At 57.6% G+C, this 17,450-nt stretch overlaps 1 protein-coding gene across 1 annotated transcript; it reads left to right on the plus strand.

The window, feature by feature from the left end:
- Positions 1 to 8,863: 8,863 nt before the first annotated feature.
- On the plus strand, positions 8,864 to 16,295 carry PGF (placental growth factor). Its single transcript, XM_084208240.1, has 7 exons — positions 8,864 to 9,035; positions 9,189 to 9,228; positions 9,872 to 10,068; positions 11,508 to 11,584; positions 13,245 to 13,274; positions 13,365 to 13,427; positions 14,132 to 16,295. The coding sequence occupies exons 1-7, from the start codon at positions 8,970 to 8,972 to the stop codon at positions 14,151 to 14,153; spliced, it is 495 nt and encodes a 164-aa protein (XP_084064366.1). The 5' UTR covers positions 8,864 to 8,969; the 3' UTR covers positions 14,154 to 16,295.
- The last annotated feature ends 1,155 nt before the right edge of the window (positions 16,296 to 17,450 follow it).

Below are 17,450 nucleotides of genomic sequence, written 5' to 3' on the forward strand. Positions count from 1 at the left end.
GCACTTAGTGCGTGTGATTTGTCACCCAAAGCCTGCTAGGGACTGAGAGTCCTTCCATGCCTTTCTTTTCCTCCCCAAGTGCCCCTGTGTGCCTGGAAGCCAGAGAGCCCAGCAGCCAGGGGAAGGAAGCCCTAATGTATTCCTCCAATGCCTGGCAAAAGGCCACGCATCTGAGTTTGACTGGATGTGGTTGGTGGGTGCTGCAGCCCTGGTCAGAAGTCAGAGTTTCACTCCATGATGAGCTTGTCCCACCCTCTGCCCCTGGAGAAAGTCAGTGGAGGGTGACAGGCTTTGCCCAGCTATTGGCTTCGCTGTTCTGGGCCCCGTTGTCCCAACTGGACATGTCCGGGTTCCCCACTGCCTTGTCTCCTCCTTCTCCCCAGATTTAGGTGTATGTTTTTTTCCACAGTGTGTGAATCGGAGCAAGGTCTGCCCCATTGCCCCTTTGCCCCTCTGCACAGCCACTTACAGGCAGGGCTGGTGTGGTCCTGCAGGGCTGTGTGCCAGCTGCCTTGGTGGGCAGAAACAGCTTTCACACAAGCACCCAGGGACTGGAACCTGTGGACTGGCCAGAAAAATAAAAATCACTGCATTGGAGCTTTCCTTTGTTTGTTTACTTATCTTGCTAGTAAACAGAGCAGCTCTTGGAGATTAGGCAGGATGGAGAAGAGGAAGGGAAACTGGGCTCTGAGGTTATGACCTCCTTGTGGATGCTGGGCTGTTTACATTCCCTGCTTGGTCCCAGTAACTATTGAAGGACAGTTTTTTCCCAGAGCTTTGCCAGGCTGCAGAGCTTTTCCCGTTTGTGCTGTTTCTGTTCTTTTCCCTGTAGCACTTTCTGCCGGGCACTGCTGCCACAGCCAGTTTAGGCAGCTGGCAGCCTGCTGTCCCTTGAGGGACAGAGTCCTGTGCTTGGTCTGCTGCCCTGTGTTTCATGAATGAAAGCCTCTGAATGGGGATTTTGGGAGCCGTCAGCTCTGCATAGCTGAGCTGAGCCAAAGCCTGGGGCTCTCTGGAGAGCTGCAGGCAAACCCCAGGCTGCTCACAGGGACCATGGCTATGGAACATCCAACTGTCAGTAGCCAGCTGCTGCTGTCAGGACCCAATGAATTAGACAAGGACTGACCTGCAGGACTGAAAAGGAGGCATTGAGGAGGAGGATGGGCAGCAGAGGCAGCACAGGGAGTGTAGGGCAAGTGGGGAAGGAGAGATGCATGTTGGTGCCCTGGTGTAGTCTGCTAAAATCCCACTGCCTTGAAGGCTGTGGCACTGTGCAGAAGCAATGGGGGGTGGGGAGGTGCAGCCCTGTGCAGCTGGAAGGAATCTCACCTGCTGCTCCACAGCTGCTGGGTGTTATGGAGCAGGACCCCCCTCCGCTGCCACAGCCACAGGGAACTGTCTCCTGCACAGCCCACCCTCCTTCCCTTCCCTTCCCTTCCCTTCCCTTCCCTTCCCTTCCCTTCCCTTCCCTTCCCTTCCCTTCCCTTCCCTTCCCTTCCCTTCCCGGGTGTATCCTGGGCAGGGTTGGTGGCTGCAGCTTCCCAGCTGGTGCACAAGCAAGCGAGGAGGCTGACACAGTGCAGACAGTGCTGGTTATGTGCACAAAAGAGCTGAGCAGGGAATGAGCTGGCCAGCCGAGCATGGCAGCACGTTTTATGGGCCTGCAGAGGAGCTGAAAACTGTCTCACCTCCTTGGAGAGCTGCCAGCCTAGCCAGGATGGCATCCTGCTCTGTACCATCAGGGCTGACTGCTGGAGACACTGCTTCCCTCCGGCCAGGGAATTCTGCATCCCTGGGGGCTGAATGTCATCCCCCAAGCGCTCATGTGAGGGAGGACAAGGCAGGACTGAGGCTGGGTAGAGCCTGGGAGCACTGGAACATCGTGTGCTGGGAGGCTGTTTGGATTAGAAACTCTCAGTGGATAAGTGGGCTGGATAAAATGCCAGGGAGGGGAATCATTTTGCTGAACTCCAGTAATTGGACTCATCTGCAAGAGTTGGGTAAGCAAAGTGAGCTGCTCACGCTCAGCGCAGGCAAAGAAAAGGAGCCAGCAGAGGAGGGCCAGCTGAGCCATGGCCCAGCAGGAGCAGCAGGGCAGGCTGTCAGCTCAGCATGGACTCTGAAGGCTGGGTGGGTGACATGGGCAGAAGCAGCATAACTGCCTAAGCCACTTGCTGAGCACAAGTGACTGAATTAAGGAGGTCACAGTGCATGGGTGTGGGGAGAACAGAAAGCACCTTCTAAGGGGAAGGATGCACTAAGGTATCTTTGGCGTGATATGATTGCTCTTTAGAAAACCTGTGCTCAAAGTCCTTAGACAAAAACAAATCCAAAGACCAAAGCTATTGTAGTCACAGATGGAGAGGCAGGAACGAACCTGCTGAAGGGAGCCCAAAGCGGTGTTTTCTGTGTGCTACGGGGGAGAAAGTAGGTCACTTAGTAAGTGAAGGGGATGGAAATGGTGAGCTGGACTGAGTGTGGAATGCATGTTTAAAACTCACGCTTCCAGGGAAAGAAGACAAAAAGCCCAAACAAACAGCTGCTGATCAAATGCAGGTACGTGAGTAGCTGGAAAGCTGAGCTCTGTGGCTGTTCAGACACACGCAGGCGTTGTCTGAGTCATCGGCAGTTTTGGCATGCTTGAAATTCACGTCTGACGCTGCAGGTACCAGGGCACATCTTCTGCTGGTCCTCACTGATGACTCTGGTAACAGCTGTCTCTAAACTGGTCATCCTCAGGAAAGCCTGGTTGCCATAACTGCCTGGGTGGCCAAGGGGAAACAGGCAGGGACTGCTAAGGAGAATGACAGGATGGATTCAGTACCTCAGGTTAGCAAAGGATTTGGTGCAGCTCCTGGCTTGGCCGCCGGCGTGTACGTGTGCTTGTCTCTGCCTGGAAAATGGCTGTTGTCTCATCCTCACGTCAACACAGCACACACAGGCAGGCCAAGCCCATAGCCAGACCCTTGTGGTACCAATGGAGTCCACAATCCCTATGGAAAAAGAGTAGGCGGTTCTGAATCTGGCCCAGGGACCGTCTCTCTTGCCAGCAAGTTTGTAATTTGCTCCCCCCTCCTTTTAGGAGCCTTAAAAATAGAGACCAAGGCTGGGAAGCATGAAGGTTTTTCTAGGGCTTGTTGTGGAAGCAGCGCAGGCTGGGCTGCCTGTTGCTCTTCCCAGCCCCTGGGAGAGGCATGGGAAGCTGGCGTCTGAATGCCTGCCCTGGATGTGGAGCCTCACTCGTCGGCTCATTCATCTATGGCAGTAGCCCAGGTCTCCCCTCGTGATACAGGCAGCTGGAGGCAGCTGGTTCAAAGGCCAGGCTGGTCAGGAAGAGGTGAGGGAAGTGTGGGAAGTCACTGCATGTCATGTAGGAAAACAAGCTCTAGCAAGGAATGAGGGAGCATGCTACAGAGCTGGGTGGGAGCTGTTGTCCTCAGCATTGCTCTTAGTGTCCTGGACCTTCACACCCTGAAAAGGCATTGGCTTTTTCGCTGCCACCAAAGGCACAAGTGCTCAGAAAACTCAGTGGCACCATGCAGGTGTTGGCTGTGGCCCTGCCACCACTTCGAGGGTGCATGGCACGCTGTCTGGGCCAGCACCACAGAGGAGGTGCTGCTGGGGGCTCATCCCTCTGGGCTGGCTTCAGAGAAGCCCCGGAGCAAACTTGGTGTGGCTGCAGGAAGCCAGGCCCTTGGAGTGAGACAAAGTGCAGCCCAGACGCTTTGTGGTCGCCAAGGGGTCCGTGACACCAGCAGTCTGGGCTGCTTCCTGGTCACCAGCCAGCTCCCCGCAGTTCCTCTGCTCACGCACTCCCGGCGCTGCAGCTGGCCCCGGGCTCGCTTTGCTCATTGTCTGCTGCGGGTGATGGCAGCTATTCAGCGGCTGCCAGGTTTCGGGGAAAGGGAGAGATGAGCCACTCCTCCACCCACATTCTAGGAAAGCCTCTGGGATGATCCCTGCCGATACACACGTTCACTCTCCTCAGCAGGGAGGGTGTGCTGTGGAGCTTATATTCCCCCTCCGCCCGCATCCCACATCCCCCTTTTATCAGCAGGAGTGATGCTGAGGAGCAGAGCTTGGAAGCAGCCCTGGCTGCTGCCCTGTCCCACACAATAGCGGAGTCTGCTACTCCCAGTCTCCTTGCCTGTTTGCCTTCCAGAGCCAGGCAGAGTCTCGCCATCACTATTATTTTGCTTTGTGTCAATATTATGACAACTAAAAGCAGGAGAACTGCATCCACATGATAAGCGGCCAGAAGCTCTGGGCTGGGTGTGGATCGGGTTCCAGTTTGGCAGGGGAGAAAAGCGCCTGGCAGCCCCTGCCCACCGACCGGCTGGGCTGGGAAAGCTGGAGAGCAGGGGCAGCAGCAGCAGCAGAGCAGCAGCCGGTTTGTGCCTGTGTGCCTCTTCTCTGTTCAGTGCTCACTGCCCTTTCCCCAGGGTAGATGAATTGTGATAAATGGGATAAATGCAGAATATGCTTGGTTCTCTGGTGGAAAAGTAACCTCTGTCTCTTTCCTGAGGAGAGGGCTGCTCTGCTCCTGCTGGGAGAATCTCACCGCTCCCACGGCTGCCATACCCTGTGCCTCCAGCCGGTGCGGGCCCAGGGTGTTCTGTCTCTGCCGGCGGCAGAAGGTCATGCACACTGCTGCACCAGTCCGTCCTGCTCTCAGCCTTGTTTTTCCCAAGCACAGCACTCTACAGCTGCTGGAGAGAAATTCCTGCAGGCTTTCTGGGACTTGAAACTGCAGCTCCCACCCAGGGCTTCAGGAGAGGAACTTGGACAGAGCAGGATGAACTGTGCTGTGATTGCTGTCTGTGCTTCCTGCTCAGGTCTCCCAGGCACTTGGTGTGCATGGGGCTGCTGTCTGGCACGGTACCTGTGCTCACTGTTGGGGCTGCTGACAGAACGCTTACCTGTAGGCGCCCACGTATGCTTGGGGCTGTGGTGTGGCTCTCCAGTGCCTCACCCTGCTCCAGGGCTGTGCTTTTCTGCAAACACCCATGGCCTGGCCGGTCCTCGCAGCGTGGGGCTGCCCAGCCGCTGGCCGCTGAGCACTAAGGTGAGCGGCACTAGGTCTGCCAACGTTGACCTGTTCCTGGAACGCTGGCTGGATGAGGACCACACACACCCAACCCAGGGCTTGGGTCTGGCGGTCTCAGGGACATCCTTCTTGGTAGCATCGTCCCTGCCCCCACGAGGGATTAGTGTCTGATAGCAGTACCCAGGCTTGCCAAATATTCTCCTTGCCTGGGTTCTCTGCCTGGAGTGCTCTCAGGCAGTCCTGGTGCTCATCCCATGCCCCTCCAAAACTCTGGTGTGACCTAGGCCAGCCTGCAGTGCCCGTGACCCGTGGGGAACAGCCCCTGATGTCCCCAGGCATGGAGCTGGAGTGTCAGGTGCCTGCAGGTTTGGCTGTGGGTCCCCAGGGAGGCTGAGCTCCCCTCCCCAGGAACCAAAACAAACAGCAGAGTTCCTGCCACGTGTGGCCGGGGCTGACTAAGGCCGGACGCTTCCGCCTGCCGCGGGCCGCGGTGGCCGGGGCTGTGAGCCACCAGCTCTGGGCTGCACAGCCCGGCCCATTTCCCCCTATTGTCAGCCTCCCCCTCAGCAAACACATCCCCCTGCGCACCTGGGCTGGGAGAGGCGCTGACGCCACCGCAGCGAGCCGCCAGGGACAGGGGATGTGCTGCCGAGGGCATCCCAGAGCTGGAGCTGCTGCAGCACAGCTCTGAGGAGTCCTTCGGGGCCCAGGTGCCCAGGCAGGTTGTTTGCAAGCTGTTTCCTTGAGGAGCAGCCCTGACTGTTCAGGGGTCATTGGTGCAGCTCTGCTTGCCTGCAGGGGCGTTGGAGATCCCTGCATTTCTCAGAAGTCAGCAGCATTCTCCTGAGAGAGGCCTGGGTTGCCTGTGCCAAGAGGCTGGAGCTGGGGATGCCCCAGCCAGCCCATTCCCATCCTCATTCTCACTGAGGAGATACAAACTGCAGATGATTGACCTGGTTTATCTCAGTGCCAGCATGGACTGGCTCGCTGGCAGAGGAGCTGAGGAGACTCTCTAAGAAGAGATCACAGAAGCAGAGAAAGCAATCAAATGAAACAGCGAGGGTGAGACCTGGGGGCTCTCGGATGATGGGCAGGTGTGAGGAGCCCAGTGCCCTACATCCTCACGCTGCTTTGACCTCTGGAGTCCCGTCACAATGCAGGATACAGGGAGCTGCTGGTGGGGCTCTTGCCTACTGGGGTCAAACACAAGAGGTGACTGTGCTGAGCGCTGGATCATGGACGGACTGGTCCTTCCCTTGGTGGAAGCCTATAGCTTTGATGAGACTGAGGTGTGTGTCCTAAATAGCAGAAGAACAAAAATAATGCCCCGAGGATTTCAGAGGTGTTCTCCGAGGGCTTCAGGGGTGACACAGGAGGTCCTGGTTGCAGACAGTTGAAGAATGATGCAGGCACAAATTTTTATTGGCTTCTTTCCATGTGAGATGCCAAAGGTGGGGTTTTGCAGGGTATAAGTTGCCCGTGAGAGAACTCTGATGCTGAAATGGGGCTGTTTTATGGAAAAGATTACTTAAGAGGGACCTTGCCTGCAATGAGCAGGGTGGGGTTTTGCAGGGAAGAGCAGCTGCTTGCTCTGGGCTCCTTCAGTGCTGATGGGCAGCCAGGGCCCCTGCTCTTGCCCCTCACCCTGAAGGTGTAGGAGGCATGGAGGTGACCTGTTCCCTGGCAGGGCTGTGCCATGCCATGCATGCAGCTGGGTGCCAGAGCTGGCCTTCCCCACCTGACAGCCCGGGCTCACCCACAGCAAGGACGCACCATGATTCCCCACCCACCTCCTCCCTCAGCTCTGTGGGCAGGGCAGGGAGGTGGCACAGGCAGGCAGTGGCATATTCGAGGTGATGCTCTCAGTCAGCAGGGGAGGCATTTGCTCTTTAAGGAAATGTCTCTATTTGCCTTACGTCCCTGGCTGGTTCCTTGAGCTTCCTCTGTCCCTTGCTCCCAAAGTGCGTAACTCTGCTCCCCAGAGCCGAGTGGGAGGGACATGCTGGTGCATTTATAGCATCGACCTCCAGCCCTGTCCTGCAGCTGGGGAAGGGCACACTTGGCCCCCCGGGGAGGAGCATGGCAGAGGGGAAAGCAAGCAACTGTGACCCCAGCCAGCTTGATGTTTCTCCCATATGCAGGAGGATGTTGCTGATCACAGGTTACCGGTGTCCAAATATTATTCTTCTTCTCCTGTCTCTGTTCCACACTGCCTAGAAAGTGGATGCTCATCCCAGGAATGTAAACTCTGCCCAAGGCCTCTGAGGAAATAGCTTCAGACCAGGAACAGGACTGCACTCAGCAATTAAGGGCTGGTCTCCCCAGCCACACAGCTCCTGAGGGAGAGCCCTTTGCTCCAGCGCCAGAGGCTGGCCTTGTGTCTGAGAGGTGGCCCCAAGGGACCTTCCTGCAAGGACAGGCATGAGGCCCCGTGTGGTCACGGTCTTTGCAATAACAGGATTCTGTCTGTCCAGTGAGTTGGCAGCAGCTGCTGCTCAGGGCGGCCTCTGCTCTCGGGTGGGAGGAAATGCTCTCTTCACCCCATCTCACAACCATCCCTGGGGAAGTGGGAAGGGAGTCCCCTTGGCCCAAGAGGGTCTCTTGGGTGGCAGAGGGAGACCACAGGCATGCTCCAGTCATCACATTAAGGATGTTACCTGCTCTTTGCTGCCCAGCCAGGAGAAGGAGCATGAACAGGCACTGAACACTGCCAGGGCAGCCCCGGCAGCTGCTGAGTTGGTGCTGTGCCGCTGAGTGATGAACTGCAGCACACCCTCCCCGCAGTGGGGCTGGGATTTCTGTGTGCTTATCTCTGCAGCATCTCCATGCTCATTTACCAGGCCTTGCTCCAGCAGCTTTGTCACACACTCAGTGCTACCAATGCCTAGAAGCTCCTGACTGAGCCCAGCTCTTGCTGGTCCCTGAGTCACTGCCCCTTGCATGGCAGCTGGCATGTCCTGCATTCCCTGGGGACAGAGCCCACAGGGCTGGGAGCAGATCACTGGCATCCTCATGCTGCAGGGACAGACCTCACATGGTGTTGGGTAGGGAAGCCCTGAAGCAGCCTCCCCACTCTCCCAGGAGGACGTGAATCCTGGCACGGACACAGAGCTCGTTATTTCCCTAGGACCTGCAGCCCACGGGGGATCGTGTTGCCTGTCGGCGTCTCATCACACCTCCCATAGTTCCAGCTTCCCTGGCCTCTGGGGCTTAAAAATAGAACAGAAAAGGCCAACAGAGCTCCTTTGGGTTGGTAGCAGGATTTGACCCAAGACCTGCTGTGCCCCCTTCCCTTCTGAGCCGTAGACCAGAACCAGGATGCTGTCCCTGAGGCTGGGGGGGTCTGGAAACCCTTTGGCAGGGGTCCAGTGGCAGGGGCTGATGGAACAGGCACCGGGCAGCTTGAGGGCGAAGGGGATGGGTGGACAGGCACGGAAGTCTGAGTGGGAACAGGGTGTCAGTAGAGGAATAAAGAGAATGAGTGGGAAAGGGGCTGTTGTATGGCGGCAGGAGCCAGGTGGGCGCAGAATGGGTGGATGGGCAAGGGGCAGAGAAAACAGCAAGCCGAGAAGCCCAGCACAGCCCCGGTGGTTCCCGCCGGTCGGGGATTCATCGGGCACGGGACGGTGAATGGAAGCGCCGGGACAGCGCGATGGAGTAATGGCCGGAGGCGGTGCGGGGGCTCTGGAGGAGGGGGCTCCGCGGCGTCCGGGAGCACCGGCCGTCCCCGCGGCGGGGCCGGGGCGGGGCAGCGGCGGGGCGGTGGCGGTGAAATACGGCGGCGGAGCGGAGCGCGCTCCCATGGCCCGGCGGCGGCGGAGGCGGCACGGCGGGGCCGGTGGCCCGGCGTCGGGGCGGCATGCCGGGGGCGGCAGGGCGGTAGTGGCGGCGCCGAGTCTGTACCGGGGCGGCGGGAGCGGCGATGCGGCTGCTCGGCGCCTTCCTGCGGTTGCTGGTGGCCGGGACGCTGGGGGCACCGCCCGCCCCGGTGAGAGCCGAGGGGCGGGAGGGGGGTCGGAGCAGGGTGCGGCTGCCCGCGCTGGCCGCGAAAGCCGGGACAGCTCCTCCCGGCGCTGGGCGGGGGGCGGCAGCGGGTCACCCCGTGCTGCTCCCCCCAGAGCTCGCCTTTCCCTCCCTGCAGGCCCCGGAGGAACGGGGGACCGCCAGCACGGAGTCTCCCGGTGAGTTGGTGGTGGGCGGCCGCCGGTGCCCCGGCTGGGAGGGGGCAGCGACCCAGGGAAGGCTTCGTGCAAGGCCGGGGCGTGTTGGGTACTACTCGGGGCTGTGTGCCCTCTGGAGCCCCGTGGTGACAGCCGGGGAGGTAGCCGGGAGCTGTGCCGAGGCTCGGAGCAACCTGATGCCCCCAGCCATCCTCGGGCACCGGGTACCGCCGCGGGCCGGAGCGGAGCGCAGCCCAGTCCCTAGACTGCCGCCCCTCCGGTGCCGGCATGCGGGGTGCCGGGTGAGAGAGCTCCGCTTCAGCTCTCCCTGCTGGAAAACCCCAGGGGACGGCTGTCCGGCAGGGCGAGGTGCGGGGGAGCCCCTTCGCGGCGGAGCTCGGGGGTGGGCAGAGTGCCTGGGCAGGAGACGGAGCTGGCAAATAGAGGGGGAAAGAGCTTGTCGGGGCGGCTGTGTGAGCCCCGCACAGTGATGCGCCCAGTACGGTGACGAACTTACTGGGAGCACAAAGTGGTCCTTTGCTTCCCTGTGCTCCGTGGGGACTGCAGGACCCCGCCGCCGCTGCTGCATCTGCCCCGGCAGCGGCCCGGCTGGGCTCTGCCTCTCTGTGTGCCTCCTTATAGTCCCTGTCCCTGTCTCTTGCAGTCCTTACCTTTCGGGAGATCTGGAATCGTAGTTTCTGCCGGCCTCTGGAGCAGCTTGTGGACGTCATTACCGAATTCCCCAACGAGGTGGAGTACATTTTCAGACCCTCCTGCGTCTCCCTGCAGCGCTGTGGAGGCTGTTGTGGGGACGAGGGTCTCCGCTGCGTCCCTGTGGAGACCAGCACGGTCACCATGCAGGTACGTGCTGCTGCTGCGGGGCCAGGGCTGTGCCGCAGAGCTGGAGGCTGCTCACCGAGCGCCGGGAGGGTGAACTTGCAGCTTTGCATCCCCTAGACATTGTAGCAGTGTGGCTAGCAAGGGAGAGAGGACTTACTACTGCTGAAATGCTTGCCAAGCCAGTAGGGTCCCTCTGCCTGTCTTTGGGCTTGGCCCTGAGGTCAGCTGTCACTCCTGGTGGTACTGGCCCCACTCCCTCCTTCCCCGACTTCTCTCTGCGTGGTCTGTCTCACTCATTGCTGTCATTTTTCCGGAGCTTTCCTGTCCTGTGGTGGGGCTGGGGGGTGTTCCAGTTAGCTGTGGCTGCCTGCTGGGACAAAGTAGGTACTGCCCTTGAATCGAAGGGGACAGTGAGGCTCTCCTCTATCAGGTGATGCTTGGGGTGGTGCTGACATGAATGCCCCCACACTGGGGCATGGTGAGCATGACGGGCTGAGCCAGCCACATTTTCAGTCACCACTGTGTGAGCTTTGAGGTGTGGAAATCCTGGGCCATTCAACTCTTCCCCATGTACCAGGCAGCAGCTGTCCTCACAGTGCAGCCCCTGCACTGAGCTGCCAGAGATCAACCTGCTGATGCTGCAGGGAGCAGGGAAATGCTCTGCTTTGCCATGGATGAAGGACTAGGGAATGCTGGCAATAAACCACTAGTGATTTTGGTCTCTCTGAGGTTCAAAGTGTGTTGGAAGGCAGGATGGCAAAAAGCTCTTGGCTGAGGTCGATCAAAAGCCTGTTCTGAACAGGAGGCAGCTCCCCAAGCACAGGTCTCCCTCTATGGGAGGGATCCTCCTGGTCTGTACAGGGTGGAAATGCCAGACACTTCTGCAGGGGCTAGTGTGGCTCACACCAATGATGAATGCACCCTGTAAGACCCTTGGATGTCCAACCTGAACTTCAGGCTTGGCTGTGACATGTGACAGGGTGAATCCTGTACCCCTGGGCTAGGGAGGCACTGCGGTACTGACTCCAGTCAATTCCAACTCAGTGCTGTAGGAGAAGGTCCAGGAGGAGGCAGCAGCAATGGGATTGGCCTGAAAAATGTGACTGGGGGGATATTTCTGTCAGAGAAGGGAGGTGTGCAAAGGGGTCAAATATGTGAAAATTCTCAAGAAAGGCAGAGACTGAAAAGTCTTTTCTAAGACGGGGAGATCCCAAGACCATGGGACTTGAATTAAAGCCCTGAAGGACAAGGGGTGGCGCTAGCAGAGCCAAGCTGCCAGGGCAGCTGGGCCTGGCCAGCGCTGCCTATGTGTGGAGGTGGACTCTGTTGTTGGAGGTCCCGAGGAACAGGTTAGACATGCATCTTCCCAAGAGCCTGGGGTGGCAAGGTAGTGGCTCAGGAGTCTTTCCAGCCCCCTCCTCCTGCCACTGCCTGAGAAGTAACCTTTGCTCTTCTTTCAGCTCCTGAAGATAAAGCCAAACGGGGAGGCACCCTACGTGGAGATGGCGTTCACCGAGCACAAGCAGTGCGAGTGCAGGTAGGGGCTCCTGGGCTCCAGCACGAGCAAGCCGGCCAGCTCACCCTGCGTGTGGAGCAGGGGCACCCTGTGGCCACCCTGGCTGTGCTGGCACCCCCTCTTGCTGTCTTTGCACTAGGGTTTGTGGTGCTTGTGGCCCTTGTCCGGCTGCAGGCTGCACCACAGCTCTGCACCCGCTCCCCGCAGATGACGGGGTGTGGGCCATTGTGAAGAGAGCTCAGGCTCCATGCACCGTCTGCAGGGCTGTGCTCCCCATCCCTGCAGCTGCCTTGACATGCCTGGTCTATGCTCTTTAGCCAGAGGACCTGCCTGTGGGTAATGGAGCAGGGCTGGTGGCTCTGTGGCAGGTGTTTGGTGCGTGATAGCACGTCCAAGGTGGTGGCTCTGCGGGGAGCTCCATGGCTTGGCATGCCTGGATGTGACTGTGGCCCAAAGACAAAGCTCAGCAGCTGAGTCTTGGGCCACCATTTAAGGGAGGCTACCCCATACAGACGTGGGGGTTCAGCAGAGGATTACACCCAAGCCAACAAATGAAAGCCTAAACCACGCAGTGCCAGCTTGGCCTGGATATGCAGTGCTGGCCTGGAATGGATGTGCAACACCTGCCTGCCGCAGACTCCTGGCACCTAGTCAACCCCTTGGGGGGCTCACTGTGTCCCAAAAGGGGTGAAAGCCTGGGCAGGACGGGGCCTCTGCCTGAGGACTGCAGTGCTGTGGGAGCAGCTCTGGTGCTGCCTGCAGCTGGTCATTGCCATAGAGACTCCAGCATTGCCTGCACGGGGGGTCCTGGTAACCACTCTTCATCATGATCCAAGGGTGATTTAGTATTGTGAAAACTGAGGGATGAGTGTCCTGCTGGGCAGTCATTAGACATGATCCTTTCCTGGAAGAAGATCCTGAGGATTCCCAGATTGGTATTCCCCTGCAGTTTTATGACCAGCTGTACTGGAGCAGACCCAGCTCCACACGGTCTCTGTCTGGAACGTCTGTCAGTAGATGCAGAAGGGAGAGTGGGAAGAAGCAGATGTGTTGCTCGCCTCCTTCTCTGCTTCCAGCTATTTCCCATGCAGAGAATTTCCTAAGCCTTTTGTGATTCTCTTGCCTAGGGTAACTTCCAGGGGATCTCCTATGAGCACTTGTGCAGGCTGCCTTCTGCAGCAGTTTTTGGCTTCTTCCTAATCTGCTTTCCACACCAGTACATCACTCCCTTTTGTAGTTAGTGCAGGTGTGGCAGATGTCCTGGCTGTGACCCCCATGGGAGAGGTAGGTTATGGCTGAGAACCCGCTACCAGGACTTTGCAGCAAATTCCCCGTGTTTGTTACTCAGGATGCTGCACCTTGTTTCACTACAGATATGAAAGCTGCTGCTGAGAGCAGCTAAGACTGAATTTGCCCTCCCCAGCCTCACTGGCAAAATGTCACATGGTCACCAAAGCCAACCAGCCCCTTTGCTGTCTCTGCCTTCTCTCTGCCTGCTGCAATCAGCTCCTGACTGAGGGCTTGAAAGGTCAAGAGAAGAGATATTGTGTCTGTTTTAAACGTGAATGATGCCAGGTAGATTGTGCTGAGCACTGGGGCATGTCCCAGGGCCAGCTCCTGCAGCTCAGCATGCAGCTCTGCCCAATAACCACTTCTCTCTGTCATTTTCCCCACTCTGCAGGCCCCGGCAGGACTTGATGAGGTTGGGAAGGTAAGTGACACCAGGGGCATTGTTACTGGCTGGGACTGTGGGTCTCATCTCCCACACATCAGCCCTTCTTGTGGTACTTTCCTTCTGAAGGAGGAGGTCCAAGGGCCGAGGTAAGAGAAGACAAGACAAGAAGGGACGGAAAGACTGTGAACTGTAAGTGAGCAGGGGCAGGTATGGGTGGTGTCTTCTGGGTTAATTTTCTTGGGATGAGGGTCTTCATTAAGGATTTAGATCTTTACTGACACTGTGAGCAGTGAAGGGTTTGTGCAGAGCAGACACAGAAGTAAGCAGGAGGGGACAGTGGCTGTGGAGAAGCAGGCCTTCTACTGAAGACTCAGAAGGTACTTGGTAGTCTCCAGGCTCAGCAGCTCAAAGCTGGGCAGAATGGGGATGGATGGGCTGGGTGACTTGATGGTGTTTCACTCTATTGCCATCACAGACCATGATGGGTTCCATGGATCCATGAATTTCCAGTTTCTCATCTTGCTGCCAGTTGTGTCCTTACTGCTGTCCTTGACTGACTGTTGTTTGGGTTACTCTACTCTACTCTTTCCATCCTTTATCCCACTTTCTCAAACTCCTTGCTGTAACAGCACAGGCTGGACTCATTGTGGGCACTTTTGAGGTGTGACTCCTGTGGCTAGCAGTTTGCTCTAGCATTTCCCCCTTTTGTCTGAAGTCTGCTGTTGGGGGCCCAGCCAGTGCCAGCCCCACTGCTCCCCACGAGGAGGCTGCCTGCGGGCCCTAGCCCTGCAGGTCTGTGTCACAGGGGCCAGGCACAAAGAAGGGCATCCAGGGCAGAGCAGGTGAGGCTCCTGTGCTGGCAGTGCTCACCCCGTGCCGTGCTCTCTTTGCAGATGTGGCACACCACGCAGGTAGCCTCTGCCCTGCCCCCAGCCTCGCTCCCACCACCTGGTTTGAGCCAGCTGCCTTTGTCCCCAGCACGGGGCACTTGTGGAGTCATGTCCCTCCGAGCTGCAGCGGGGAGCAGGACTCCAGCACGGAAGAGCTGACTGCAACTCTTGCTTGGCCCTGGTGGGAGCACAGCCTGGCACCAAGGACTCCCTTGCCCCATCTGCCCCACTGGCAGCAAGAAAAAAGGACTTGTGACCAAGCCTGGGGCTGAAGATGAGAAGCTCAAGCAGTGTGTTGCTGTTTGAGGACATTCTAGGGGCGATGAGGAGCCAAGCTGGTGCATGTGCTGCTGGAACTGGCTGGGGAGGACAGCATGATGTGGCAGTGAGTGGAGAGGGCTCACAGGGCTGCACCTGCAAAACCTCTCTGTCCTGCCAGTGCTCTGCAGCTGGGGAGGAAGGAAATCTGGGGCAGGCAAGGCTGTAGGGCTGCATCCGTCCCAGTTTTGGCACAGGGCAGCCCGGGCAGGTGCCAGGGATCTTGCCTGGGAAGCTGTTCTGCTTGGGAACAGAGGGGAACTGGGCTCCTCATGTATTCACAGCTGCATCTCAGCTTTGCCCTGATCAATAAAAGCTGGTCAGACATGGGAGCTGGCAGCTCCTGTCTGCTTTCCAACAAGGCAGGGAACTTCCCCATGGGCACCGCTCAGGCTGGAGTAGTGCAGTGACCCAGGGTTTGTCCCCATCACCAATCCTGCAGCACCAAGGGACTCCCCTTGGTGTGATGCTGGAGATGGGCAGCCAGCAGGTCGCTCCCTGGGCTGGGGGCTATCCACGTGCTGGAGTTCAGTTGGGTACTGGGAGACCCTTGGAAGCTGCCCCTCCTCTCCACACCACAGTGTGGGACTGGCACCTCTCCCTGTTCACCGTGCCCATCCTGTTCTCATCCCAGTCCAAGTGTCTGGCTTGGTGTCCTGTCCTCCCTGGCAGGGCTGATGCAAAGTTTAGGGCACTGGGGGACAGGCTGCCCACTCAGGAAATACCCCACCAAGGGTCATTTACCTGACATGGGGACAGGCAGGCCTGGGGCCCCCTTTCCTTACTTAGGGTATGAGGAGCTGGTGGCCCCCATCGAGGTGGCTGTGGGACTGCTGTTTCCTGCTTTCCCCACTCAGCCAGCTCTCTGCCCAGGTCTAAAGGCACAACCCCTGGTTTTCCATGCTTTAGGCAGTTCTCCTGAGGCTCTCCCTGTGTCCATTTCCACCCCTGCTGCAGTGGGTCTGGGGCTGTCTGCCAAACGCATGCCATGCTGATCTGTGCAAGCCATATCCTGGAGCAGTGCATATAGCTGGAAACCCTAAGGGTGAGTTGGCACTTGCACATTTGTGGGGCACTCCTGGCCCTGGGTTAAAAAAATTCAAGGGTCATTCTTGAAAGCTTCAAAGAAAAGACTGGAGGGCAAGATCTGCAAAGGTTTCAAGGTTACCCTTAAATGATGGAACCTGTGGTTTATCCTGCTCTGAGGAACAAGGGTGGAGCCTAACGTAGTAAGAACTGGGATCCAAGGTGGCTCCTTCCCACATCTGACAGGGCTGCCTGTGATGGGGATTACATCATGACTCTCCAAGCCATAATGCTGGTGTTGCCTGAGGCTGGCACAAGGACATGGGGACAGATCCCTGCCAGGGAAAGCTGGAGGTGGGTGTTGAGGTGATGTGAACCTGCATACTGCCACCACGTAGCACGGATGGACTGTGTGAGTTGTAATTCGTTCAGGAGCTGACTGGATCCCATTTCCAGGCATCCACAGTATCCTGGAGCACAGCCGACATGGCCTTTGCCTCAAAAATAGCCCATAAAGTTCCTCCTTCACTACCTCACAGATGAGGGGAACTCGCTGCTCCCCTTCCCATATCACTCAAAGTCTGTGTGGGCCGTGTGCTGGCCTGGTCCACTCAGCCTTTCCCTATCACTGTGTGTCATTTCTGCCTGGCTGGTTTTGCTCTGAGGCCAAGGAGATCCAAGTGCAGCACTTGAGGATGTATGTGATGGTTTCTGTATTGTCTTTAATACCCCGGTAGTATTATATGTTTTAAAAAGGAAGTTACATAAATCAAGTATGTTAATTAATAAAAATAAGTTTATCAAGACTCATGATTAGGATTAAAACAAATTCAAACACACTAACACACAGTGGCTTTTCCTGTACGCAGTTCCTGGTGTCTGGTGTCGCCTCTTTGGCCACTGCCTGGCACTGAGATATTCCAGGCAGCTCTGCCCATCAGAGGTGGCAGGGCCAGGCACCTGCCTTGCACAGACCCCTGTGTCACTTCTCTCCCTCCATCACCTGGTGCTGCGTGTGGCCTTGTCCCCTGCTCCTCCCGTGGCACGGGGTGTTGGATAGCAAGAATGTGGGTGCTGGAAGGGATGTGGCTGTCCCACTGCAGCCATGATGAGCAGAACAGTTGGGGCAGGGCAGGATCAGGGGGAAATCTCACTTACACAAGAGGTTTGGGAGCTGTCAGGGCTCACTCCAGATCCATGGAGGTAACGGGAACCTAATGAGCCCTAGTCCATGAAGTTCCTGTGATTGCTGCAGGCATCACATGCCCAGGGAAATGCTAGCTCCTTTCCTATCCCTGCCAGAGGGAAGAATCCTAAAACCCTCCTCATTCCAGGGTGGCAGGGACTTCCAGCAGGACATCACACCCAATGGAAGTATGAGGATCCGGGTGGGGGACTGCTGCTCTGAGGGGGAGACAGGGGTTCCTGGCTTCAGGGCTTGTGTCCAATGCCCGTGTTTCCTCTCAAGGGGACCAACCACTGTCTGCCTGTCCCTCCTCTGTGTGCTCCCAGCTCTAGCTTTTTTATACCACTAGCTCCTGGCAGCCTCCTTGCCCACAGCAGATGTGTGAGCACTCTGACAAGGTCAGCTACATCTGCAGAACCCCATGTCCCCAGGCACTACAGTGCAGGGCTGTAGGGGGAGACTGGTGCCCTAAAGGGACCCTGACATACCGCAGCCCCAAAGACAGCGGCATCCACCATGGACAGGCAGAAAACCTGTTCCAGCCCCAGTGCTCCCAAATCCCTCATCCTTTCCCTGCCTGTGTGCTCCTTGCAGCCGTCCCACAGAGCCCAGGAACAACACACCACTGGGTTATCAGCGTCCCTGGGCTCCCTGTGTCTTCCCGTCTTACAGGGCAAAGGTTTGTTTAATAAGGCTTTAGGAGCTGCAGTGAGATGGTTTAAGAGGATAGTTATAGGGAGACAAAACATAAAGCAGCCTTACGCACCAGGAAAAAAATTTTACAATTTTTGG

Source organism: Fringilla coelebs (genome assembly GCF_963513975.1).
Source record: "Fringilla coelebs genome assembly, chromosome: 6".
Taxonomy (NCBI): domain Eukaryota; kingdom Metazoa; phylum Chordata; class Aves; order Passeriformes; family Fringillidae; genus Fringilla; species Fringilla coelebs.